This window comes from Neofelis nebulosa, chromosome 2 (genome assembly GCF_028018385.1).
Source record: "Neofelis nebulosa isolate mNeoNeb1 chromosome 2, mNeoNeb1.pri, whole genome shotgun sequence".
Taxonomy (NCBI): domain Eukaryota; kingdom Metazoa; phylum Chordata; class Mammalia; order Carnivora; family Felidae; genus Neofelis; species Neofelis nebulosa.
In genome coordinates, this window is record NC_080783.1 from 196,515,040 (window position 1) to 196,542,711 (window position 27,672).

Genomic DNA, 27,672 nt, shown 5'->3' on the forward strand with positions numbered 1-27,672 from the left:
AACATTCCCCGGAGAGTGCTTCAAATGGGGCACCTCGAAAACCTAACCCTGTCTTCCCAAACCTGCTCTTTTTTCTGCCTTCCCTCGCTCGGTGAAGAGTGTCACCATCCAAGGTGCCCAAGCCAGATGCCCCCTGCACCATCAGCCATCGTGCCCTGGTACATTTCCCTCTGCACCAGCCCTCCCCTCCATGCTTCTGCCAGTGATCTGGGGCCCCGTCTGGTAACATCCAGTGACGAGCGTTTGCCTGTCCCCTGCCACACGCATCCCAGTCCATTCTTCACTGCTGGAGCAAACTTTCTAAGCCACAGATCTGACAGGATCACTTGCTGCTTAGAATGCCAATAGTGGCTCTCCATCACTGACGGGGTCAAGTTCAGATTCCTGAACATGGACAAGGCCCATCCAGAAAGACTCCCAGGCTGATCTTTCTAAGTCCTCTCTAAGTACCTTCCAATTTAGCCACACCAGAGAATGCCCTCTTTTGGAACACGCTGGGGAAGCCAGCCAAGGACGTCAAGTGTGGCTTCCAGAAGGGCTTTGGGTCCCAGAGGCTCCCTGGCATCTGAAGGAGATGAGACGTGGCTCCTACTCAAAGACTGGGGGAGCACAAGTGGCTCTCCCACTCTCCAAGCCCCCACGCCTCCCCCGTTCTCTGGGCTTCAGGTCCATTTCTCGTTTCTAACTCACCATGAGCCGCAAGCATAGTCTGAGAAACATCCTCAATAATGCCAGTGAAAATCACGAAAGTGATTTTCCAAACTGTGCTTCCTTAGGAGACCAAGTTGTATGGGAACTGAGGGTGCTCATCATGTGCCCATGCGATGCCAGGAACCGCGGTCATGCCAGAGTTAACGGTTCATACTCTGGAAGGATTAAAGCCTGTTGGCCTTTTTTCCTCTTGTGTAGAACTCTCAAGGGCTGGCAATCTGTGCATGGATAAACCTCATCCACTGGGCAGTGGTCCGTAAATATTTGCTGAATGAGCGGACGGCCGGATGGGTCCTATTCACCATCAGGATCATGTAAGGCGTACAAGCCCAAAAGGCAAATTCCTGGCCTGGGTCAGCCCACCTGCCCAGCAGCACTGAGTGACACAAACTCTGAGTCCAAGGCTTCCCGGAGCAGGTTGGAGGGCATTGTGTCTCTACGTCAAACAGGAAATGCCACACGCCTGCCCGAAAGGTAGACTCAGTCTGGGGACACGGCCCAGGCTAAGGGGGAGTAGCTGGGATCAGGGGGCAGAGCAGGTGTGAGGCTGACCTCCATCGAGGCCCATCCCAAGGCTGCTGGCACTTTGAGGCTTGGTCTAGCTGGCAGAGGGAAGGAGGCAGGGCCCGTGATCCCCCTTTGCTTTGTGTCATTCTGGGCACATCCACCCTAGGAGTCTCCGAGCTTTGTGGAGCCAATTTGAATCACAAGAAGGAAGACCGTGTGGGTTTCAGCAAAATGGCCCCTGACTTGTGAGGGGCATTGGCCCTGGAGCAAAGAAGGCTGCGTGGAGAAGGAACAGGGTTCAGATGTGCTGGGTGCTGAGAGGCAGGTGGAGAGAAAGCAGCCTGAGCGAGAAATGCTTGGCCTCAGAGGTTCAAGCCAGGCGCAGCGGGCCATGCCCTGACAGGGAAGGGGGCACTGGTCTGCAGAAGCTCAGACTGCACGTGTCAAACTGCGTTCCAGATATTGGAGCCCCGAGGGAGGAACCTGCAGAATGTGAGATGGAGGCAGTGTGCTGGGCGCGGAAGGAGCATGGGGTCAGACAGGCCCAAGTCAGCTCTGGCCGTCCTGTGCCAGCTCAAAGCTGCGTGTCGCTAAGTCTCCCTGAGTTTCCAAGTGGGGAACACGAGCAGCAGCCTTGAAGGTTACTCATTCACTCAGGATTCAGCAGCTTTTCATGCATGCCTACTGTGTGCCACCGTAGCGCCGTGTGCTACTGAGTTATGAGCTCAATCCTTAGTTGTAAAGTGCCGATTGTTGGATATTTACCATTCTAGATACAGAGAATTGCGGCGACGAAAAGTCAGACCAGATCCATGATCTCGTGGGGTTTACATTTGAGCAGCTGGGAGGCAGAAAACAGATAAAAATCAAATAAACAAATTTCAGGTCATGAGGGAAATGAAGCAGCTAGTGACAGGAAGGCTACTTTAGATGGAGTTGTCAGGAGGGGACTCTCTGAGGAGGGGACATCTGAACTGAGTCCTGAATGATAAGAGGGGCTTGTTATATGAAGACCAGGGGAAGGGCATCCCCAACAAGAGGAACAGCTGGTGTGAAGGTCCTGGGGCAGGAGAGAGTTTGACGTGTTAGAGAAATAGAACACAGTCCCCTGTGGCGAAGTTGAATGGGGGAGAGGGGTTGCTATGGTGGAGCAGGACAGGAAGTTCAGGTTTGGTTCTAAGCTCAGGAGGGAGTCAGGGAAGAATTTTAAGCTCAGGCATGGTGCAGTTGAATCTACTTTTTTAAAAAGATCCTTCTGGATGCTAGGATGAGAGGGATTGTAGTGGGCAAGAGGTGCAACCAGGAGGGCCAGTTAGGAGGCAGCTGTCACAGGCAAGCAGACTGGAGATTCTGCCTTTTGGTCAGGGGTGGCCATGGCAGAGATGGAGGGGAGATTGGGACCGTGGTTTGGGGGCATGGCCAATAGTCTTGCTGATGGAACAAAGGGTCAAGGTTGACTCCTAGGCTCTTTCCAGATGCTGGCAGGGTGGGGATGTCGATAACCGAGATGGGGATGACTGGGACAGGGCGTAGGGGGCATGTGCCCTCAGGGGAATCAGCTCATTTTGTCCAGGTAAAGTCTGAGATGCCCATGAGACATCCAAGTGGGGGTATTAATTCTGTGGCTGGGTGGGGTTCTGAGCTGAAAAGAGGAAGGAGAGGGATACGAGACCCTAAGGTGGCGATGCAGATGGCAGAGGGGGTCTGGGAGCCGCACGCTGGGCCCCTTTGACTGATCATATACACAACATTTAGAAAGCACCACTTGTCATCCAGGCAGTGAGGACCTTGAGTGATTCTGGAATGCACCATGGCTCCCAGATACCGTTCCTAACTATGGGGTTCCTCTCCTACCACTGGAGTCACCAGTCCTCTAATCACCTTTGTCATCACTGTTGCTATAGCAGAACCATCCAGAATGTGCTCTGGAGTCCAATTACCTGGATTCAAACCCTGGCCTTCCCACTCATGCCCACTAGCTGAGTGACCATGGGCTTGTTCCTCAACCTCTCTGTGCCCCGTTTTTCTCACCTGTAAATAGTAACAATACACTACTCAACTCATAAGGTGGAAGTGAGGTTCAAGTTGATAAATGTCATGCGTGCAGCAGAAGGCCTTGCTCGTAGTAATGACTCAGGGAGCATTAGCTGTTGTGATTCTGACTGCCACGGCCACTGCCGGCTGGCATTTATCAAGCACTAACTATGTGCCAGACCCTGCCCTCTCTAATTTAATTCTCACAGGATCCTCACAGAAACCCCTGGAGGTTAAGATTTTGTTCTTCCCTATTCCACATGAGGGAACTGAGGCCTGGAGAGGCGAGGTACTTTGCCTGTGGTTGCACAGCTGGAGGGTAGTGGAGCCAGGATTCTACCCAAGTCCATGTGTCTACCAGCCACGTTCTTGGCCATCATTGTCTGCGACAGACCAGGACGATGGCCTGTGAGCCCTGACAGGAGACTCATGATGACACCGTTACCTCCAGAGCTCCAGCTTGGTGGCCCAGGGCCTGAGAGCTTGATCCTCATAGGTGATCCTCATAGGTGCACCCCCTGATGAGTCCACCTGGCCAGGGACTTCCTGGTCTCCCGTGGTTCCCCCTTGACCCTTCTCAGGGAAGGGGCCCGAGGTTGTTCTGCTGGGCAGATGCCGCTGCAGGTAGGGAGCCAGGGGCTGCCGGGGACTACTTTCATTCTTTTTTCTTTTTCATTCTTTTTTAACGTTTATTTATTTTACACAGAGCCCAGCGCAGGGCTCAAACTCATGGACCACAGGATCATGACCTGAGCCCAAGTTGGACACTTAACCACCAAGCCACCCAGGCACCCCTGCGATTTCCTAATTTTAAAAAGGGGTGTCCTTGATAAAGCCAAGGATAAAGGGGCAGAACCCCAAGCCCCCAGAAGAGGGCACTGATGAGACCGAGCCCCCCCCCCCGCCCCCACAACACTGAGCCACAAAGCAGGAGGAAAAGGGGGAGCATGGAAGCTTTAGGGCAGTCACACCCTGGCTCCCTTTGCCTCACACCTGAGTTGTCAGATGTCAGCTTCTCCCCTAGGGCCTATGGGGATTTTTGTTTTCTCGGAGGCGGAGTAGCCTGGGGGTGGAACTGAGGACACGGGAGTGGAGGACCCCAAAGCTTGTAGGCGTCCAGGCTTGTGCACTGGCGCTGGCCTGAAATGCAGGCAGGGGAGGAGCAGGATGGAGGTTCCACCGTCCCTACTGAAATTTGTGGGTCACCAGATAGTTAGCAGACATCCAAGGGGGCCGAGGGGTAGTTCTCTAAAATTATATAGTTAATTGAAGGAATTTCAGTGGAACTTAGAGTCGATCATAAATAACGTCATAAACTTGGAAGGGTGACTCTCAGCATAACACCTGCACCTTCGAACATACACGACTTAATGGCGGTGCGGAAGGCCCATTCCCAGAGAAGGAGGAAATGTACATTAATATTTAGGAAGTGTACGTTAATATTTTAGGATCGTGGTATCAGCTGAGGGTTATATTTTATGGCTCTGAAGTTGTAACCGTGAAATATGGTGCCTTGTTTAAAGTATGAGAAAATCTCCAAACAACTTTTGGAGCATCTTCAATCAACACAGGATGGTTCGGGAGCAAGGGTGTCGGAGAAACCCGAGAGGCAGGCATGACAAAATGTAAAGGTGCCACCTTCCAAGGAGGGGACTGGCGGCTCCCCCCAGAGGCCCTCAAGCTCTTGAGTCCTCAGTTCCAGCATGGTCTAGAAATCATTGACTATCATGAGGAGCTTTGAAGATCTCGGGATGGCTTTACCAGACTGCTTTCAAGCAGGAACATACGGTGTCATGAAAGAGGCCACAGTTCTCATACCTGGGAGACCCACCTGGATTCCTGATTCCCCCCCCCCTGCACTGTGTGACCTTAGGGAAATTACTTAACCTCTCTGAACTTCAGTGTCCTGTTTCATTTCTTTGTTCAACAGATGTTTACTAAGTGCCTGCCATTTGGGAAGAAGATTGGAGATGCTGGGGCCATTTTTATTTCTTTAGAGCTGAGTGGCCTCAAGGCTCCATTAAACCCTTTGCTTAATCCCAACAGTCCTTTGTACTTCCCAGCAGGAGAGTACTGCTCCTGAAGTTCTGGGTCTAGAGGCAAAGGTGTGTTGTTCTGAAAGACATTTCTCAAGGTGAAACTTACAACTCACACCTAGAGCAAACTTCCAAAAGCCCCTGACCATGGAGGCTCCTGGACCGCAGAAGGCACTTAGAAATGGCAATGAGGGGCTGGATGCCACAGAACCTCAGTGACTGAGGAGGCCTGTGCCAGGCCTGCTGCCCACGGACATGGTCCCTGCTCTAGTGGAGTTTACAGTCTAGACATTAGATAAATGGCATAACTGACCAATTAATTTGCGGAAATAATTCGTTATGGGAAAGTATGTCATGCTTTGAAAACATAAGATAGGGGGAAGGGGTTTCTGTATCTGGAAAGATCCTTGAGGAAGTGACACTTAGACTGGGACCTAAAGGCTGAGGAGGGGCCAGCCGGGGAAGAAGGGAGGTAGGGAAGAACATTCCAGAAAGAGAAAATGGCACTTTCCAGGTCCTGGAACAGGGAGATGCTTGATACATCAGAAGAACTGGGAGGAGGCCAGTTTGGTGGCAGGAAAGTAGGCAGGGAGAGACTGGTAGGAGGCAAAGCTCTGTAAGGTCCTTATAAGCCACAGATATTCTATTCTATCCTGAGTGACAGTAAGAGTTATTGAAGGTTCTTACAGAGAGGAGTGGCATCCTCAGGTCTGTGTTTCCAGGATCACTCAGGCTTCTGGTGAAGAATGACAGGTTAGAGCAGGAGGGATATTTGGAGACAAGGAAAGAGGCCTCATGGCTGTGGTTGACTTGGATCATGACATGGCTTTGAGTGGAGCAGGTGCAAGGCAGATGAGAGGCCCATCAAGAGCCACTTACAAGGAGGGACGGGGTTTGGTCCCTGGCTACGTGTGGCGTGTGGGAGAGGTTGCCCATGGCCCCAACCTCTGGCGTGAGACATTGGGTGGATAGCGCTGACAGTCTCCGGGAAGGAAACACCAGAAGGTCAGGTTCAGTGGGAGGAGAGCACCAGGTGGTCTTTGTTGGGCTGAGGCTGACAACAGTGTAGGATGTCTTAGAATTCCAAGAAGAACTACGCAGAGGCTGCCGAGTCTCCCCCCACCACCTTCTCCCCTCCAACATTGCCTGCTGCTGTGCGGCCCACCAGGACCCGCGGGCCTGAGCAAGTGGGACAGTGTGGACCCAGGGCTTGCCGCTCTGTCCTGCACTCCTGACACTGCTCCCTCGCCCCCCACTCCGCCCCCAGGCTTCCTGACCCTAACCCTGACTGCTCTTACACAACTTCCTTTCAGGTGCATTTGCTTTTGCCTGCTGATCATTAAATGTCACTTCTTCCCGGGTCTTCTTTACTCCCCTGGAGTCAGAGTTGCTCTTCCTCCTGCTGACTCCCGGCCTCGCAGGCCCCCTGGGCATCTCTCCTGCCCTCTCTCCATGGGCATCATGACCTGTTTACAGAGTGCAGAGGGGCGGTAGAGGAGGGCCATCACCATCCCACAGAACTGCTTCTCCTCTGGGGCCCCTGTTTACCCAAATAGCATCATAGTCCGCCCTGCTGCCCTGTTAGAGACCTCCACGTCCTCTCTCCCTCCTCCTCTCCTTTGCTGACCACTCACAGGTGGAGACTGCATCCTCTCCCTTCTCCTCAGCCTGGCTCTTGAATCCTTTCTGTTCCTTCTCTTCCTCCCACTGCCATTGCCATTCATTCAGGTTTTGAAGATTAGACCAACCTCTTCACTATCCAAGTTGGCATATAGAAGTAGACACATTCTCTTGAAATGGACCTTGACCCGGTAGAATGACATTAACGAGACTAGTTGCGGACCACTGAATAAACTCACCTTGACCTCCATCCCACGCTGCTTCTGCATACCCAGCCGTCAGCTCCATGTCTACACCAGGACATCCCACATACATACTCAGCCCTGGGATCCGAAACTGAACCCCTGCTTGCCTTCCCCACCACAAAGCAGCCCCCTCCTGGGTCCCCTGCCACAGGAGACATTTTTCAGCCTACAGATTCTCATGCCCCAAACCTGGAACTCATCCCTCACAACTGCCAAGTCCTATAGATTCTGCTTCCTAAATCTCTCTGAAATCAGTGCTCTTCCCACTGTCCCCATGGCCTCAGCTCAGAGCTCATCTGGCCTCCTCCAGACTTCGGTGACTTTGTCCTACCAAAAGCATCCTGCCCACTCCCGTGATTCAGACCTCCTCCATGCCACAGCCCCAGGGATCTGTCTAAAATGCAAATTTAATCATATCCCTTCACTACCTTTGATTCTCAAGACAAAGGGGAAGGAAAAGGAGAACTTAGCATTTGCTGGGCATCTCCATGCGCCAGCCCCTGGCTGATGTTAGGTACCATCACATTAATGATCCCCGTCAATTATCACAGCAAACCATTGTTCAGAGAAGCAACGTGAAGCTGCTGGAAATAAATCTCCCAAGGTCGCATGGCTGGGGAACATGGAGCCTGAATTCAAACCTAGACCTTCCTGACCCCCAAATCCATTTTATTTCCAATAGAGTCCACTGCTTCCAAATCTTCTTGGCCATGTTCTCTGTCAGGGGCTCCTTCTACATGTCCATTACCATCACCCACCCTTCCTCTCTCTTCGCTGTCTGATAAGCCATCTAGAGCTACTTATCTTGCACATGTCTTGTGATTTTGTGCTTCTGTGCTTATGACGTCTGTTCCCCTGTTTTCTTAAATGCCATTCCCTTTCTTCTCTCCCTAGGGAACTCCTATCCATCCTTCAAAATCCAGCTCTACTGGCATCTCCTCTGTTAAGTTTTCCTAAATCGACTCACCCACGCAAAGTAACATCTTGCTTTATCTATGTCCTCCAAATATGAACTGTACTCCTGGGAGATAGTGTATTGGTTAAGAGTACAGGCCCTGGAGTCGATCTACAGGGCTTAGAATCCCAGCTCCTTTAGTCGCTATGAGCTGTGTCACCTTTGGCAAGTAACTGAATCTCTGTGTGCCTTGGTTTCCTTACCTGCAAAACGGGAAAGATACTTCACAGGGTCACAGGAAGGATTCAATGAAATATGTAGCGTAGTTAGAATAGTACCTGGTGTAGTGTAGATGCTCAATAATTATTAGCTTTTATTATTCTTATTCTGCTGCTCCTGGTACACATTTGGTATTGCATTTTTTTCTTTCTTTATCAGTTAGTCCACACCTCTAATACAGCATATGCTAAGTGTAGTGTAATCACTTACTTGCATACAGGCTCCAGGACAACAGGCTTAAAGCTTGGATAACTTCTCACTGTGTCACCCAGCTAGTGAGCATCAGGGAAAGGATTCAAACCGAGGTCTGCAACAGTTCAAAAGCCAGTGTTCTTAACTATTCTATGTCAGAGCATGTTTCCCAGATCATTTTTTCTGAATATCAAGTCTCAGCTGGGATTTTGGCTGGAGCAGTGAGACTGCCAGGTTCTGTGGAAGGATGAGTAAAACATGGTCCCTGCCCTTGGGGATTCCTGGTGGAGCTCAGAACCAGAGTGGAAGACAGATGTATGAACAGATCACTCAGCACAAAGTACTGTGTCTGAAGTCGGACCGCTGCTGCGGGAGCCCAGAGGAGAGAGTGGTCACTAAACACTTGGGGGAATGAGGCTTTACCAAGAAGTGGCATCAGAGTTGGATCTCAAAGCCTGAGGAGAACTGCTCTGGACAGAGGGCATCCTTGGCAGAGGGAACGGGGTGATCAAAGACCAGGAGGCCCAACCATGCGGGGCGCGAGGACAGAGCTGGCCTGCAGACAAGGAAGGGCCAGAGGAAGGATGATGGAGGTCGGGCCTGGCAACCCTTTGAGTTTTGCCCCAGGGTGCTGGGTTGAGTTTCACCACATCGGAGTGTTACTAAGATCTGGTGGGAAGAGATGTCCTATTCACCACAGTCGGGACCGTGGAAATAAATGTGGCAGCTGGCTCATGGCAGGGCAGTATATGTGGTACTCTGAATGTCAGAGTTCAAATCCCAGCTCAGTGGTTGTATGACCTTAGGTAGGTGACTTAACCTCCCTGGGCCTTGGTTTGCTCATCTTTCAATGAGAACAACACTATCTGAAATCCTCAGGACAGGGCCTGGCACATGGTAAGGGCTATGGAAGTGTTTGGTACCACTATTACTAGGCCAATTCAGACTAGGATCTTGGTCCATCCTGCCTGTGCAGCACATTCTGGGACCCTCTATGCCTGTCACGGGTGAAGCCCACGAGTGCCAGGGCCTGGGAACCAGACCACCTCACCCGAACCTCTTCTCTTTGCACCCGCAGCGGATGATGCCTGTGGCGGGACCCTGCGCGGCCAGAGCGGCATCATCTCTAGCCCCCACTTCCCCTCGGAGTACCATAACAATGCCGACTGCACGTGGACCATCCTGGCCGAACTGGGAGACACCATCGCCCTGGTCTTCATTGACTTCCAGCTGGAGGACGGTTACGACTTTCTGGAAGTCACGGGCACCGAAGGCTCCTCCCTCTGGTAAGCACACTGTCGCGTCCCCTCCTTGGTCCCCCGGGAAACTGTGGCTCACCCACAGTCTCCTCGGCATCTGGGCCTGCAGTCTGAGGCCCCTTGGCCACATCCTGACGAGTTGATGAGTTTGGTTCTCATCATAATGAAAACTCACTGGACGTTTTTAGAACCAGGGTCCATTTTTACAGAGATTTTGATATCCAATGTGATGTTCATCCTTGCTGAAGAATTTCATGATGGGCCTTGGTGGAGTAACTTGCACTGAGACTGAAACTGTCCTGGTCATTGCACAGGGTCTCCGTGCAATGATCTGAAGTACTGTTCCATCTCTGCAGGGCGTATTCAAAGCATCCAATGAAGGGAATAGAATCTTAAGTGGAAATTCCCACTCCCGGGGCCCTGCGAAGGAAGGGCAGGGCATTCCGCCACAGTTTCTGATGGGAAGGACTAACCTCCCTGTCGTTCTGGCTTTACTAAACTGCACCGGCTTTTCTGTGGTGTGCCCCACCCACCATGGAGACTCTCGATGATGATGGGTTCAGGAGCGGAGGGATGATGAGACTTATCAGCCCCAGTTGCTGGTACTGTCCGAGATTTAGATGCACAGGGCATGCCCAAGCAGGGGCTGGCTTTGGGAAATGTTCAACTCTGGGTGACAAACTTTGAGTGGTGGTGTGGCACTTCGAATATCCTCTCTTATTCTCCTTGTGGCTGTGTTATCAGGCGGAGGGCACAGGGGGACCTGTGTCAGCACACCAGGTGCCCAAAGAAGGATGTGTCCAGATGTGCTTCAGACAAGATATGGCATCTTGCAGACTTCCATTGCTGCACGGGGGAAGGCAGGACTCAGGGCCTGGGGATGAGGGCAGACGAGGTGTCCCTGAGGATTCTGAGGGACTCAGAAAGTGGGTAACTGCAAGAGTCGGGGTAGGATAGCTCCTGGAAGGAGATGTGGCAGTCAGTGTGAATGGGGAGGAGGGGAGGGAGAGGGAGCAGGGGCACATTTCCTGAATACCTCTTTTAGACCAGGTTTCATGCCTTGTGGTAGAAACACCAGTTGTGTAAGACATGGTCCTTTGAGGGTGAGAAAATCAGACAGACCCATGGCAGGAGCCAGTTATGACTATTTCAGAGGCAAAAATGGGAACAGATTCCTTCCAATATGGACTCAGAGATCTGGGGACCAGTGTAGCCCGGAGAACTCAAATTTCCTGGGATGGTGGAAGGCGATCTGACCTGGGAGTCAGAAGACCTTGGTGTTGTAAGCTTGTCCAGTGAACTTGGCCAGATCATTCACTACCCTGGATGGGGGGTTGAGAGAAGCGCATGTGAGCCAAGGACAGACCGCTGTGTGCAGGTGGCTATTCCGTCAACTAGTCTGGGACAGCGGCTGGACATTTGGGGCTACGAGCGGGGATGAAAGCCCGGGTGACCCTCTTCTGCACTGGAATCCCAGTGACCTGGCAGCCTGGAGGCCCTCTGTCCCCCTACCCCTCTTTGTTAAATACCTATTCTTATCATTGTAAATGTAACGCATATGCTTCTTGTAGAAAACAGAGGAAATATAAAAAGGTATGGAGAAATGAATAAGAAATATTAAAATTTTGATATATTCTCCTTTGGCCTTTTTGCTTTGCTTGGAGCAAGCTAGCTGCCTATTTATATATATTTTAATATTACAAAATTCAGATCTGAAAATCTATCTGTAGTTATGTATTTTTAACTTAGCATTATGTAATGAAAATTTTCCCTGTATTATGGCAGAGGCTTCCAAAACATAATAGGTGTGATAACAGCATCGTTTATTGAGCATTTATTGTCAGCATGTCCTAGTTTGGTTCTAAGCTCTTACAGCAATAATTTCATCTTTCCTCATAGAAACTTCATGAAGTAGGTAGCATCATTTTCCTCCTTTTACAGATGAGAAAAGTAAGGTCCAGAGAGGTTATGTCACTTGCTCGAAGCCAAACAGCTGATAAGGAGCAGAACGAGGCTTCAGCCCCAGGAAAGTTGGACTTGAAAGGCCATCTCCGTAGCCATGGCAGCATGTCACATCCTGCTCCATTTGTGAAGGGTCGCCAGGGCTGTGTGGCATGCTCTCGTAAGAAGGACACAGCGTACTCATCAGATCTTCTTAGTAGGTCGTTCCCAAGGTTTCACTTGGATGATTAGATGCCACGATGAATAGCACTGCCGGGTCTGGCTCTTCCAGCCCCAAGGCATCTTCGACTCACTTGTTTACCCGTGGGCCAAACAGTCTCCCACAGCCTCTGCCCCCCCAGGTGTGAATCCACACATTGTCCAAACTTCTGGAGTGAAACAAATCTTAAAGACTATTCCTTTTCCTATTAAGTCACTCAGTGGGGGAAGGAATTAAGCGGAGGAAATCGTTAGGGGAGTCATTCAGAACTCTTCGCTATAAGATTAAGTTATAATTATTTATAGGGTTGGTGTCACCATTTCCAGCCAGGATGCATTTGTTGTTCTAATTTATACTTGCATAGCAATTATGGATAAACAAACTTGGAGGCTCGGGACGTGTGTGCAAAGAACCCGCTTTCTCCCCTGCCCCTCTCCTTTATGGATCCCTGGATCCCTGCGAACTGTGAAGCTGCTGGTTTATGAGTTGCTACTTTATATCACCGTGCATTAAGATTTTAAGATGTTTTCTTGAGTTCTGTGCCAAGCCATAGAAAGACTGCAGATCCTGTTAGAAAAGATGAATGTGAACAACTGGGCATCCCTTCACCTATTGAGAAGACAGAAATACCTTCGAGAGAAAAAAATCCACTACCTCCTTTACCAGATAGCAGATTCCCATTGATTCAGGGTTGTGGGTGGGGCATGGAATGTTCCTGACTCGGTTTCCACACTCTCCTCCCCAATGGGCTAAGAGCAGGAGACTTTTAATTGGGGGTTCCGGTTGTTTGGATTTCGCAGGCAAGTAAAATTGCCAAACAACTGAGGAAATGGAGGGTTGATATATTGATATATGTATATATATATATATATATATATATATATATATATATATATATATATATATTTTAATTTTGCCAAGTGAGGACATTAGAAAGAAACCTGCCAACTCCTCAGAACGTTATTTCATAAAACAAAGGACAATTCAAAGCCAAAAACGTAGCAGGATATAATCAGTTGGCAGCTATGCGCCGGCGCGGAGGAAGGCAGGTGGGCGGAGCGCACAGAAATAGCGGTGTGTGCCCGGAACCACAGAGCACGTGGTGTGCGTACATCAGCCAGCGCACTGCTTCTTCCCATTTCCCGGTCCCTGAGTGGCCACAGGGAATCCGGCAGTACACGTCTTGGACAGGAAAAGGCTGTTAGGATGGTGAGCACTGAACCCTGTAACTATGACATGTTGAGAGGTCCCCAAGTATTTTGGATGTACTCCCTCTGATGTTAATTGCTTTTTAAATTTTCGTTTTAACTTTTATTTTGTGATTGACCGTGAGCAAAAGCTGGGTTTGAACTGAAAGTTACAATCCAGATAGTGTATTTGGATTCCTCCCCAACTGCATGCGCGCGCACACACACAGACACACACACACACACACACACACACACACACACACACATCACCCTTGATACATGCCCCTCCAAGTCACCACCATATATCCATATATTGCACCACGTCAACCACTCTTACGCATATGCTCTTCTGTCTCTAGTTCACTGAACTCAGTTTAGGGACCAGGTACTCTCTCACTGATCCTTCTTGGTGCGGGGGGGATGGGGGTGGGCAGCTTTGTTCTGCTCTGACCAAGTCAGTTGGCTCTGTCCTTCATGGAGCCCCATTCCTTCTCCTCAAATGCTAGGAAAAACTCTCACCGTTGCTAAAGTTCCTCATGAGGCCCCTGGACTTTTTCAGATGGCTGGGACTGAGGTGGGTGGTGGTGCAGAACTGGGGTTTAAAAACTCAGTTTTTTATGGCCCTGGGTTCTGTGTCCCTGGAGGGTAGCAGGATCATGTTATAACAAGTACAAGCGATTGCCAGCCCATTATACAGCTGGCCTCTCCATTGTGGAGAAAATCAATGAATTAAAGCCCACCGAGAAGACACAAGAGCTAGAATCTCTGCTCTCCTTCCTCTGCCTCATGCTTGACACTCTCCATTTGAATCTCTCCAGGCTCTTCTTCTGGGGCTACCAGGAAGGAGAGAAAGCCAGATGTCCCCTCCAAGAATAGGAGAGGGGGTCTGTGTATCTTGGCATCTAACTGAGGAGAGAGCAGGTCTGGGAGCCAGACAGACTTGAGCTCAAAACCCTGATCCACCTCTTAGTGGCTGTTAAAGCCTATTTACTTGCCTCTGAGTCTCAGTTTCCACATCTCAAAAATGGGGCTCATCACACCAGCCTACAAAGCATGTTGAAAGGGCTGCACACGTAAACTGCTGCCTGGCTCACGATGGAGATGATACTCCTGGGATGGCGACCAGAGTTAGGGGCTCACTCTTTGAAGGGAAGAGGATAAGTGAGGCGTCTCCAGCAGCCCAGAACCTTGGTGGCCCCATTCTTAGTGATCCCCCTGAGGCCGTTCTTCCCAGCCTGGCAGCTCAGAGGCCTCTCACCGGGCAGGAAGGCACAGCCTGGTCACCGCAGCTGATTCAGCTCCCCAGGGAATTGCCTGGAAACCCAGGTAAGGAGGACTGGGTCAGACCGGAGGATGTCCTTGCAAAGGTCAGAAGAGAGGGTGGTGATTTCGTTGAAACTGCCTTCCCAGAGCTGCAATTTTTGGGCACGTTGCAGGCAGCATCACCCCTTCTCGCCTGGACCCAGCCCCAGACTGACCAGTTAGCTGCCTCGTCCGAAGAGCGGAAGAAGAGTGGACTGCTGCAGCTACAGTGGCTGCTCGGTGCAGGCTAGGAGCAGGGGACACTTCACCGGGGTACAGGCACAGCACCTGCTCCCCGGGGCCTGCCACGTAGGGGAGAGGGAGCAGAGAGTGTGGAGAAGACAGTCAGGGGACCACTGTACCGGACCCAGAGAGGAGGCCCATCTCTGCCCGGCATCATCTCGCTGCTGCAGAATTCAGTTGGGCCTTCGTCTCTCCTTTGCTCCTTCTCTTTCTCTGCTTCTCTCCTTTGCTAGGTGGCAGTTTCCTCCTATAGCAGGAAGGGCAGGCAGGGCCCGACCTGCACTCAGAATTGAAGCCATCTTTTCCCTGGGGGCTGCCAGAAGTGTGTTTGTGGTGGGGAGGCTGGTAGAAGGAGTCCATAGCTCCTTCCCACATGAGGGGTTTCTGTGCAGACCCTAGAGCCTCTCCACCATCTTCTTGGCTCTCCGGCTGTGGGTCAGTCTCTGCCAGTGATTCCCAGCCTCTCTTCCTTGCCCCTTTCAGTGTACTTGGACTCCCATTCTTAAATTTTTCAATATTTTACTTTAGAGAAGAGCATGCCAGCTGGGGAGAGGGGCAGAGAGAGAGAGAGAATCCATGCTGAGCATGGAGCCCAATGTGGGGCTTGATCCCATGACCCTGGGACCATGACCTGAGCTGAAATCAAGAGTCAGATGCTCAACTGATTGAGCCAGCCAGGCGCCCCTGGACTTCCATTCTTTATTTGTTTCACTCAGGTCATTTGCAATCTGCCTGTGCATTCTCTGTGTCCCCACCCCCCAAGCCAAGCCCCGTGGACCTCTATGTGATATATTTGCCTCCACCAAACCTTTAAGTAGGAAAGGAAACAAGGCATACTGCAGGAAGCTGCTCTCGGGTGGGAGGAGCAAGGCCCTAATGTGGGGGCTGCATTTGAGACAGACCTCACAGCGTGGGTGCTATCTGGATGTGGGAGGGGCGGAGGCAGGGAGAGCATCATCCCCGGGCTGTAGCCTGGCATCCCGCCCCAACAGGAGCTCCCCTGATCCCTGGGATACAGGTCCAGGAAGTGGTCCCAGGATTCTCTCCACTGTGCACCCACCCACCTTGCCTCTGAGCCTACCTGGCCCCTCTGCCCAGAGAACATAGAGGAAACTCTGCTGTACTGTCTGGATTTCCTGCTCCCGGGGCCACCCATAGACCCCGGCTGTTTCTAGAAAGAGAATTTCCCTGGAAAGCAGGTTCAGCCTACTCTCTGGATCCAGCTCTGAGGGTTTTTCTTTGCTTTGTTTCCCTTCATTTTTTTTTTTTTTTCGCTTTTGTTTTTGTAGGTGGAGATACAAAAATTCCCGTCTACTTTACAGACATTCAGTTTGAAAATTTTGCTAGCAACATTCTTTTTCCTCTTTGAAAGACTTTGTTTTAATTATTAAGCATTTTACACATGAAATTTGAGCCAACTAGAACCATTTGATCTCAGCGACTTTTAACTAGATATTTCATTCAGGAGTCATTAGATTCAGATATAATTAGAATGAGAACAGCATGCCAATGGGGATTTGTTAATAATAACTATTCACTTATTTATTCATTCACATGTACTTTATCAAACCATTGGTTTAGATCATTTACATTCTTTGTTACTTTTCCCCTATTTATTTTCGGTGATCATTTATTGAGAGACTTCTATGAACTAGGCTCTCCTAGGTGCTAGGGAGACAAAGACACAGTCCTATCCCCAAGGAGTTGTTTATTCCCTCCACAAATGTTTATGTAATAGCCATGTATCATGCTGGACCCTGGAGCTCACAGTCAGGGTGAAGAAGCAGAATATAATTAAATGCTTGACAATATCATATGTTAGATGCCTTTACTAAAAGGTATAAAGAAGCTCCCATAGAGACTGAAAAGAAAAATGTAATAGTATTCTTTTGGTTCAAGAAATAGATACCCACCTCCAGCGGACTCAAGCTAAAAAGGGAGTGTGTTGGCTTCTGTAACTGAAAAGTCGAGGGATTGGCTTCAGGGACTGCTGGATCAAGGTATGCAAATAATATTATCAGAATGTATTTCTCTCCCTCCCACAGCTTTGCTCTCTTATGTGTCAGCTTTCTCAGGCATGCTTTCCCCATGAGGGAGCAAAGGCAACCACCATCAGCTCCCTCCATTCTGCTAGTTTAGCAATCCCAGCAAAAAGGAAGCTTCTCTTTCCCGATGGTTCCCACAAAAGCCCTAAGATGAACCTTAATTGGACCAGATTGAGCCATGTGCTCAGGCCTCAACACCAGTGTCCACAGAGAGTGTTCTTACTGACCAGGCCCAGGTCACATGACTATCTGTCCTGTTCAAACCCCCTGGCTGGGAGTGGGGGAGGCATGGTTCACCAGAGGAAAATTGGGTCACTGAGAAGATAAAGTCTTCCTATCATGATGGGAGGGGCTGCTAGAAGGACTCAGATGAATGAATCCCAGAAGGGGTGACTTTTGAATTCAACGCAGGAACTAGAGTTTGCCACTGTCACAGAGCAGGAAAGGACCCTGGTGTGTTGGGGGCATTGCAAGTGGGTGCAGGGTAGGCACAGGGAGAGTGTGGGTCAGTAAGAACCTTGTCCTATGTTCATAAGCTGGGAGGGGATTCCAAAGACTGTAGAAGGCAATGGAAGTGTTCTAAGCGGAGATGTAACATAGTCACTCTGAGTTTTAATTGGGTCCAAGAAACCAGCTATAAAACTTTTTTGTGACCACTCAGCCAAGAGATGATCCAACCTTGAATTATGGCAGCTGTGAAGGGATGAAGAGGATGGGGTGGCACCAAACCACATCTCAGATGCAGAATCAATTGCTTTGGGAGGTTCATTGGAAAGGAGGAATGGAGACAGGGGAGAGTCTGAGGTAATCCCCAAGTTCCTGCCTAATGACTGTTAGGATTGTTCACCAGCAGAGGGCTTGGGTGGAGTGGGGGATGGTGATGCTCTCTGGCCTCCCCAGGGCAAAATAGGCACAGAGATGGAAGTCAAGGCCACAGCAAGGAAGGAGATGAGCCTGGATACAGGGACACAGTTGCCCTTGGTTATTGATACACAGTTTTTGGGGGATCTGTAGTGGAGATGGTCAGGGGAAATCAACAGCTATGCCTAAAAAATGGTGTTCGGGTAAATACTGTGGCAAGGCTTTGAGAAGTTATGGTCAGGAACAGCCTGGCACCATTGTTCTCGGCAGTGTCTCCATCATTGCCGTCAGCCTTTATCACCAAACTTTCCTTCATAATGTATCCATTCAAGCAGATTACGTAGGCCCTTCTATTGCCTGACATTGGGCTTGGCATGGAATTATAGTAGTGGAGGAGAGATACAGACTCTGCCTTTGTGGGACTTCTGGTTTACCTGGGGGAGACCTATACTAATAAAGCCACAAAACAAATATAAAATTCACTCGTGTTGAGTGCCGTGAAGGAAATGAACAAGGTGGGGAATAGTAGCAGTGGGGCCTGATTAAGATAAATGAGCCGGGGAGGCCTCTCTGGGGGGGTCAGATTTAAGCAGAGACCTGACTATTGAGCAAGAGCCACGGCGGGAAGAATTTAGGGACCAGCATTTCAGGGTGGAGGGAATTGCACCTGTAAAAGCCCATCATCACAATGTCCTATATGTCCTTAAACTTCATACATGAGAGTGTCATGGGCCTAATGCCTGTCTTCTGGGGTTTCAGCTTGTTTTAATGTCAAGAACAAGGTAGGGACAAGGTCTCAAGCCGACAGAGATGCTCAGGAAGCAGCTGAGATGGAGCATGACCAAGGCTGCCGAACCCAGTAGCACTTGGAACCAGTAGGGGGATGAGACACAAGCACCTGCCTTCCTGTGGGTTCTTGAGGCCCTTGCTTCCCCCTCCTTCCCTGCCACATCACAATTCTTTAAGCCACCCCAAGAAGCTGTTCTCTTCTGATGGAGCCCATGAAATTGCATCTGTTGTAGCCATCAGGAGCCAGGCCATAAATAACCAGCCCTTTAAAATCTCATCTCCCATATCTCCCAGAGTTGGAAATAGCATTCCAAGCCCCACAGCCGAACGGTAGGAAAGGATTAGTGCCCTAGCATGCTGTTGGCAGAACATGTCTGGAGAGTCAGGGCCAGGGCTCCTGCACACTCCACAGAGTATCAGCGTGACTTCCTTGCTCCCCTGGGTGAGAACTTGTTCTCAGAAAGAGAACAAAAGCCGCAGCTAGAAGGAGCAAGAAATGAGCCAGGGCTGTCCACCATTGGCACAGCGGCTCTGCTAGGGCTTGTGATTTGGCAAAGTCCTGTGTGTGGGAAGCCAAGGTCAGGCAGCTGTCTCACCCCCTGTGGGGCCGACTGCATGCAGTAGGTTTGCACTAAGTACATCGTCTGCACTGACTGCATGCAACAAGTTTGTACTAAGTACATCGTCTGTGCGGGGGCCCGTGCCAGGACTGGGAAGGGCACCAGACAACAAGATGCTCTTTTTTTTTTTTTTTTTTTTTTTAATTTTTTTTTTAACATTTATTTATTTTTGAGATAGAGAGAGACAGAGCATGAACGGGGGAGGGTCAGAGAGAGAGGGAGACACAGAATCTGAAACGGGCTCCAGGCTCTGAGCAGTCAGCACAGAGCCCGATGCGGGGCTCGAACTCACATACCGCGAGATCGTGACCTGAGCCAAAGTCGGACGCTTAACCAACTGAGCCACCCAGGCGCCCCCAAGATGCTCTTTTCGACCTCCCTCTCAAGGAGCTGCCAGATGCCTGATGGTGCCGCTAAGACAGATGGAAGGAGCTGTTCTGGGCCCTTCCACAGTCCTCTCATTCTGGCAAAACCTGCCTTCCAGAATGACCTCAGTTCATTTAGAATGTTCAAGACCCCATCCCTGGTCTCTCTTTTCATGCTTGGCCATAAAACTTTGTGGGACTCCCTCTTGGCCTCTCTTACCCCATGGTTCGCCCTGATTTTACCTGTCTCTTGCTCCTACGATTTTTTTCTGGCTTCCTGAGCCTGACATAAGCCCTTAGTTCGAACCCTGAGCCTGTACTTCTTTCATTCCAGCTTTTCCTCATTCAGTGGCTGGGTGGCCAGTGTGTGACACTCCCAGACTCACCGGGGAAGCAGGATTCCCACAGAAAACCAGCAGTTGACAATCTGATGAAATGACAGATGATCACTGTTGAAGTCAGCAGATCTCATCATCTGGGAAGTGAGAGGGCCAGGTTGGCTTGAAAAGTGGGAGGCTTCCTGGAGGAGTAGAACTCCATCACCTCCAGGAACTTCTCATTCGAGGTCTTGGGCCAGTGGTCTTCCTTGGAGTCCTCTATCGGCATTAATTCCTCACCTGCTTCTCCATGGCTTCTATCCCCTGCCTTCCCCTGAAAACATTCACATTAAGATTATTGTCAGAGAAGCACCCCTCACCCCAAACACTAACCACTTCCAGTGCCAAATCCACAAGATAGGTTTTAGGTCTCCTCTTACTGGCACCTCCGCATTCCCTTACGTTGTTGGTCATTTTCTCCTTTTAGAACTTTCTCTTCGCTTTATGCTGCTCTCTCTGATGCTTCTTGGGCCTCTCTGACCATTTCTTCTGTTTCCTTTGATGTCCCCAAGACTCTGCTCTTGTCTTACTGCTGTCCTCATCCCCCACACTCTCCCTGGGTACTCTTCTCTGCTCTCATGGCTTCAGGTACCACCTGTTTGTTTAGAACTCCCGAATCTGGCTTCCCAGCCTGGCCTCCTCCTGAGCAGCAAACTGTAGAGCCAGCCACCTGTTGGACATCTCCACCGTGACGTCCACCAATATCTCCAATTCAGCACGTCCCAACTTCACTCGTACTTGGCTACTAAAATGGTCAGAGTCTGTTTCCTGTCTTAGTTTATGGTACTCCACTCTACCTAGTCATCCAAGAATCTGGGAACCATCCCTGTTCTCTGAGGTCTCCCAGTGTACCTCCTGTAACATATTTTTCCATCTTTACTGTCACTCCCCCAGTTCAGCCCATCATCTTTTCTTCTTTGTGGGTTGTAATAGCCTCCTTACTGATCTCCTAGCTTCTTGGCACTCTTCAATTCAGCCTCCCCACTGTTACCAGAATGGTTTAATTAAAATGCATATCTGACATGCTAAGCCTCAGGCAGAAACTTTCAATCATTTTCCATTGTCTGTGGAATAAAATTCCAGCCATTGATAAGGCCCTTTTTGATCCAACCCTGCCTATCACCGCAGCCTCATCTCTTGCCATTTCCTTCTCTGAACTTCATTAACCCTGCAATTCAACACATGGTATAACACCACAAAGGTTTCTTTTTCACTCATGCTACATGACTGCCATGGGTCAGTCGGGAGTGGCTCTGATCCATATGGAAATGCAGGTGGGTGTCCAGTCTCAAGGAAGTTCCACCGTCTTATAGATGCACCACCCAGAGTATGTGGCCTTCCCGCTGCCATGGCAGGGAAGAAGAGTGGAGAACCTAGCATGGGCTTTTCACTGCCCCAGCCCAGAGAGAGACACATCGCCCACCTCGTATTTCATTGGCCAGAAATAACCACGTGGTCCAGCCTAGCTGTAAAGGAGCCTGGAAACATGATGCACAGATGAAATGGCTGGTGAATCAGTATCTCTCTGCCACGCCTCATATTTCAGTAGACGTGATGTCCTGGCTCCTGTAAAAAAGCCAGCCCCTCCTTTTATGTTCCAGACCTCATATTCCCCAAAGACTTCCCATACTAAATTCATCTCCTTCTTCTCACATTCATTATTGTTTTTCTTCTCCTGAGCACCGCTAACAGCACAGAGACATATTCTAATATCTATTGTCTAAAATAAAAAAGCCAGTGCACACCAAAAGCCCGTTACTCATGCCCAATCAGCTACTGCCAGTTACTGGAAATGGACCCTTTCTCAGGGTCTACCCCACCTGCCACTAAAAGTGACCTTGATAAGATTACCAGTGACCTCCAGATTGCCAAATTCAATGTTGCTTCTCCATTGTCCGTGGACTTGGCCTCTAGGCAACACACGATATTGGTCATCTGTCCTTCTTGAACCCTTCTCTTCTCTTGGCTGACATGGAATGACACAGCTAGCTACCTATGGCCACTCCTGTTCTACCTCCTTTTCTGTCTCTTCCACTGTCCAGCCTCTGTCCAGCCCTTACACGTGGACTGCCCAGGGGGTCCAGGAACCCTCCTCTTCTCCATTTGCCCTCTTTCCCAGGTAACCTCAGCAAATCACATTTTGTCTTTCAGCATCATTTTCTTTATATGCCATTGGCACTCAGTTTAAATGTCCAGGCTTGAGGAACCTCCTGGGCTCCCTATATCTTAACTGGAATCTGAAAACCTTAACAGGAATCTCAAAATGAACACTTCCAAGCAGATTTTTTATTGTGGTAAAATACACATAAAATTTACCATTGTAATCATTTCTGGATTTACAATTGAGTGGCATTAAGTACATTCGCATGGTTGTACGCCCAACACCTCCATCCATCTCTGGAACTTTCTCACCTCAGACTGAACCTCTGTCCCCGTTAAATAACACCCCACCTGTTCCTATCCCCTGATAACCACTTTTCTGTCTCTATGAATTGGACTACTCTAGGTATTTCGTTTAAGTGGAATTATACAGTATTTCTTCTTTTGTGTGGGCTTATTTCACTGATGATGATGTCAGATTTCATCCGTGTTATAGCACGTGCCAGAATTCTACTCCCTTTTATGGCTGAATAATACTCTCTGGTATATACATATCACATTTTGTTGATTCATTCTTCTGTCCACGGACATTGGTTTCTCATTCCCTCCTCACCCCTAACCTGTCCTCTGCCCAGCCTTCTCCACCTGTCTGCTCCAAAGAGGAAACTGCTTGTGCCCATTCTCTGCCCCAGCATCTCTGGCTGCTCAGTGGCCTTGTCTTCCTGCTTCTGTCCCTCCTGTAATCCATTCTCCATACGGCAACTCGGATGACTGATGTTTATATACATCACATCATGTCTCCCTTGTTTAAGGCTTGCCAACAACTTCCCATCGCACTTAGAGTAACATCCTACAACAAGACTGTCCGTTACTGGGTCACTGCCCAACTCCTTGACTTCCCTCTATCACTCCCACCCCCTCACTGTGCCCCAGCTGCACTCACCTTCCTCTTGTCCCTTGATGGGCTGAGCAGTCTTCCTCCTAGAGCCTCTGCACTAGCTGCTCCCAGGGCTTAAGATTCTCTTCCTTCAAAGGGAGGTTATTTTTTAAGACCCATCTTTTTTAAATGCAAAAATTCAACTTAAATCTTCTGTCCTTAGAAAGGCCTTCCCTTTGCATGAAATCTAAAGTAACCCTCACTCACTATCTCAGCATCTCGTTTTATTTTAGGCATTTGTCAATACTAGATATTTTCTTGCTTGCCTATTATGTGTGTGTTTCTTTTCTGTGCCCCTCCCCTTCCCCACCACTGCCTGCAGAACCTTGAAAGAGCCTAAACGCAGGTCTTGGCACTTAGTAGGTGTACAAGTTTGGCTTGTTTGGAGGAGAGACATGCTTCTGTCTCACCAGTAACAATGTCCTGTGGCTAATTGCAAAGGTTAACGTGGAGCCTCTCCACCAAATATTTTAAGTGATAACCTTCCTGGGGGACATTTGCAAATTAGCCCTGACTCTTGCTGATTATTCATCCTAAACTCAGTCTGATTAATAATTAATCAGCAAACTGCTTGGCCAGAGCAGGCTGATCAGTGCTAGAAAGGATCTTAAATTATGCAAGTCACTTGGCCAGTGTTAAAAAATAAAAAGCTCAGCAGTCGACAGAACTGGAGAGGTTTGATTGCAGTGTGAGTGAGGTAAGGGTTCGCAGTTGTTTGTTTTTCCTTTTTGTCTTTCTTTTTCCCTTTTGACGAAGAAATCAATTAGGCTCAAACTTGCAACCTCAGAGAGAGACTGTGTAGCACAGAAATAGAAATGTGTTAAATATCACTTTCTTTCTTTTTTGTTCCTTCCCTTCAAAAGAGTTCTGGTCTGAGAGACAGAGGGTAAAATTAGCCAGTTTGTTAAGCAAATGGGTGTCTGGCACCTGATGTCAGTTTCTGCAGCCACATCAGTTTCAGCTACCCCTTTCACTTCCTCTGAGCGGCAGCACGCTGGGCCTGGCAATAAGGAGGTGAGGGATTTGATGGGCACTGCTCACAGCCTGCCCTGGGGTTGGGGCAGAATCAATTTACTGGCAACCTGTCCCACTAGGAGTCCTTCTAGTACTCTTTGCCTCCTGCCTACAAACGCCAGGGAGACGGGAGAAAAGGCAATCAGAGGGTGATGAACACGTTCCCCGTTCCGTTCCCCGTTGCCAGGTGAACTCGGTGACCGCTGGCGACCCTTCTCATCCTCAGTCTGTAGCCTCTGTCCTCAAAGGCAGGCTCTGCATGCGATTTCCTCTTTCTTCCAGATTCCACTTCAGGTCATCAGAGATGTGGCTGACGGGGAGAGTCAGAGACAGCCTGAGGTGTCTGTTAACATTGATCTCTGGGCCAGAGAGAGAAAAGGCGCAGGGATATAGGATTCAGTGAAGTTAGTGCAACCCCGATGCTTGTTAGAACCAGCCGGCCTGGGGTGGGACCCAGGCAGATGTAGTTTGAACGCTCCCCATGGGATCTCTGCACCAAGGTGGAGAACTGGTGAAGCATGCTAGGCTTTTAGGAAAGAGATAATGAAGGACATCCTAGAGTGAAATAAGAAATGAGCTTCTCATGACTTGATTGTCTTCCCCGGACTTGCCTGGATGGTGTTTAGAATGCAGAATCCTGGGTTCTACCCTAGACGACTACCTCTGAAATTTCTGAGGATGGGCCTAAATTCGGTATTCGTAACCGTTCTCCCAGGTGTTCTGAAACAGATTAAAGTTTAAAGAGCCACACTAGACCTAAACAGAACTTTCCAGAGCAATAATATGGAGGGGGTGGATTTTTGCCCATTATGAAATGATTCATCTTTTCATGCATGGATCCATGTTTTAATTTCTTGGCGTGGAAATTCCTGGGTTGCATTTGGCTTATATGTTTGGTTATGGTTTACCTACCAGTTTGGGCAAGCATATCTTTTACATAAAATGAGGCACATTGACTCCTCAATATTGTTTTTTATTAATTTTTATTAATTTATTTAACAAATGATTTTTGCCTGGGGGGTGCCTGGGGGGCTCAGTCGGTTGAGCATCTGACTTCAGCTCAGGTTGTGATCGCGCGGTTCATGAGTTCGAGCCCTGCATCGGGCTCTGTGCTGACAGCCCAGAGCCTGAAGCCTGCTTGGATTCTGTGTCTCCCTCTTTCTCTCTGTCCCTTTCCCACTTGCACTCTCTCTCTCTCTCTCAAAGATAAGTAAACATTAAAAAAAAAAGAAATGATTTTTGCCTGCCTACTCTGTGTCAAGCTCTGTGTTAAGCCCTGCAATTATAATGTTGAACTAGAAAGTCCCAACCCTCTGGCTTTGAAGTCTAGCCTCACCTCCTTGTCTACCTGATGTGGGCCTAAGCAAAGGCTGTCTCCTTTCTGAAAACTTGAGACGTGGTGGTGTCTCTGTCCCCACCCTCTGCCAGGTACCTGCTGCGCTGGCATAAGCCACTTAGCTTCTCTGGCATCCTTCTTCCAACATAAACTCTTAAAGACCAGGAACTTACCCATCATCTCTGAATCCTCAGTGCTTAGCCAAATCTGACAATCCCTGACAATCTGTTGAATAATCAAGAGACTATTTGCCCGTTTATTTGTCTTGACATTCATCCTGTTACCAAAAGGCCCTGAGACCAGGCAGGGTGAATCCAAGTGCCATGTGCCTTTCTTTTTGATGGTGGTGAGACGGTGCTTCAGGGGGATGGGGACGCTGAGGTAGGAGGGTCCCTTGATTGCCTCTATGAGCCAGCTGGTTTCTGCACTGAATGACATCACACATCTCGTCCCACTGAACCTTTACTACCATCCGCAGGTTAGGTATTTGCATACCCACTTTGCAGATGAAGAAATTGAGTCTCAGAAGCTTAGCTTTCTCTTCCCCTGCGCACTGCCCTCTCCAGCTGGGTTCTTCCCATTACGTTCCCTCTGTGGATCCTAGGCCAGCCATTCCAGGGGTCACATCTTGCTCTTTGAGCGGGCACTGGTACAGTCCATCTGGTCTCTTCCAAGTCTCATTATCTGCTTCCTTCCTGCCTTGAGGAGTGGAATAATCTTTTTTTTTTTTCTTCTTTTTTTCTTTTTTTTTTTTTTTCAACATTTTTTTTTTTATTTTATTATTTTTGGGACAGAGAGAGACAGAGCATGAACGGGGGAGGGGCAGAGAGAGAGGGAGACACAGAATCGGAAACAGGCTCCAGGCTCCGAGCCGTCAGCCCAGAGCCTGACGCGGGGCTCGAACTCACGGACCGCGAGATCGTGACCTGGCTGAAGTCGGACGCTTAACCGACTGCGCCACCCAGGCGCCCCAGGAGTGGAATAATCTTTAAGAGCCACCGTGTTTCAGGCCCTGTGCTAAGGGTGTCACATGCATTATCCCATTTAAATCCCTACAAAGCTCTTGTGAAAGAATGTATCATCCTCCCTGTTTTTCGGGTAGAAAAGCTGACTCCAAGAGGTTAAGACACCTGCCAGATGTCATACAGCTAGGAAGTGTCTGAGTCGGGATTTGGGCCCTGGCTCTCTGGACCCTAAACCCTGGTCCACACCCCCCCCCCCATTCTGTTCCTCTGAGCTCTGATTCCTTTTCTGTTCTGACCCCATCGTTGACATGTCTTTTTGGTTTTCTCTTCTCGAGTCTCCCTGTCCTCTCTGCCCTCCCTGCATGGGCCCTGGTGAGTCAGTGCTGGGTCCTAGCCCACAGAGAACAGTCCCCGCCCACCCTGCACTGCTGATCCTCCATGGATCTTCTCCTCATGTCCCAGGACAGTCCAACCTGCAGCCAGTCCCTGGCCCTTGAATCAAGCATTCAGTTTTGGCTAGAAGTAGACTAGCGTCTTTTGTGTTCCTAGGGCAAACCATGGAACCTTGGGGGCTGCTCCCCGTGTGGGGGGTTGGGGTAATGTGGTTTCTGCACAGCACTTCTCCCGTCTCCCAGGTCTTTCCTGACATTCTGTGTCGCCAGCTCTAGGAAGGTGGAGGATGTCTGTGACAGGCCCATCTAGAGGATGTTTGTCGGTGGAACACATGGGCTAACTCCCAAGTTGGGTGCTGAGCACTCCCAGCCCCATGCTAGGTCTCCAGGAGGCTTGGTCCTCCTACTGAGATGCCCATAGTCCTTTTCCATGCTGCCATGACTCCAGGTGTCCATGGCCCAAGTGGGGAGTAGCAAGGGCCTGGCCTGCTGGACTCCCAGCTCTGCTTCCTGAGCCCAGGTCTGCAGAGAGGAATCAAGTATCAGGGTCTCCCCTCTGGCACCCTGGGAAAGATCCCCAGGACTCCCTGCTCAGCTCTGAACCTCAGGGAAGGCAGTGCAGAGTAAGGAAGAGAGCATGGCTTTAGGAGTCAGTGTTGGGTTCAAATCCTGGCTCTGTTGCCAGTAATCACATGACCACAGTTAACTTACTCTCTTGGTGCCTTGCATACAGGTACAAGAAACATTTGCCGTGAAAGACTTTGAACAGGCCCAGCTTCCCAGCATTTAAATCCTGCTTGTGTCCTTTCTCTGACCTTGCATGGCTAAAGCACCTGGAAGGGTCTCCTCTACCCCACGTGCTGCCCCAACCTGCCCCTGTTCACCCTGCCCCCCACCCCCCCACCCCCACTCCACTCCAGCAGCCTCCCAGCCTGTGTGCTGTGCAGACAGGTGGCTACACACTGCTTCCTTCAGAGGTTCCCAGGTGTTGTGGGTCTCAGCCTCTCAGCTGGTCAGTCAAGGAGGCATCTGGGGGCTGGACCCAAACGGGAGGCAAGAAATGGTCATCATACTCTGGGCCAGGCAGCTCCAAGATCCCAGGGCCATTTGGGTGGTAGCCTGGAGGGCACAGGGAAAGACCAGGGTGGACAATATGGCTTTGACGCTTTTCCCGAGCATGGTGCTCGGTTTCTGAAC

General features: G+C 49.7%; 1 protein-coding gene across 1 annotated transcript in view; it reads left to right on the top strand.

The window, feature by feature from the left end:
- The window catches only part of CSMD2 (CUB and Sushi multiple domains 2), a 600,568-nt gene that overhangs the window by 203,814 nt on the left and 369,082 nt on the right, over positions 1-27,672 (top strand). Inside the window, 1 exon segment of the mRNA XM_058718151.1 lies at positions 9,598-9,805. Within this exon segment, the coding sequence (XP_058574134.1) occupies positions 9,598-9,805 (208 nt within the window).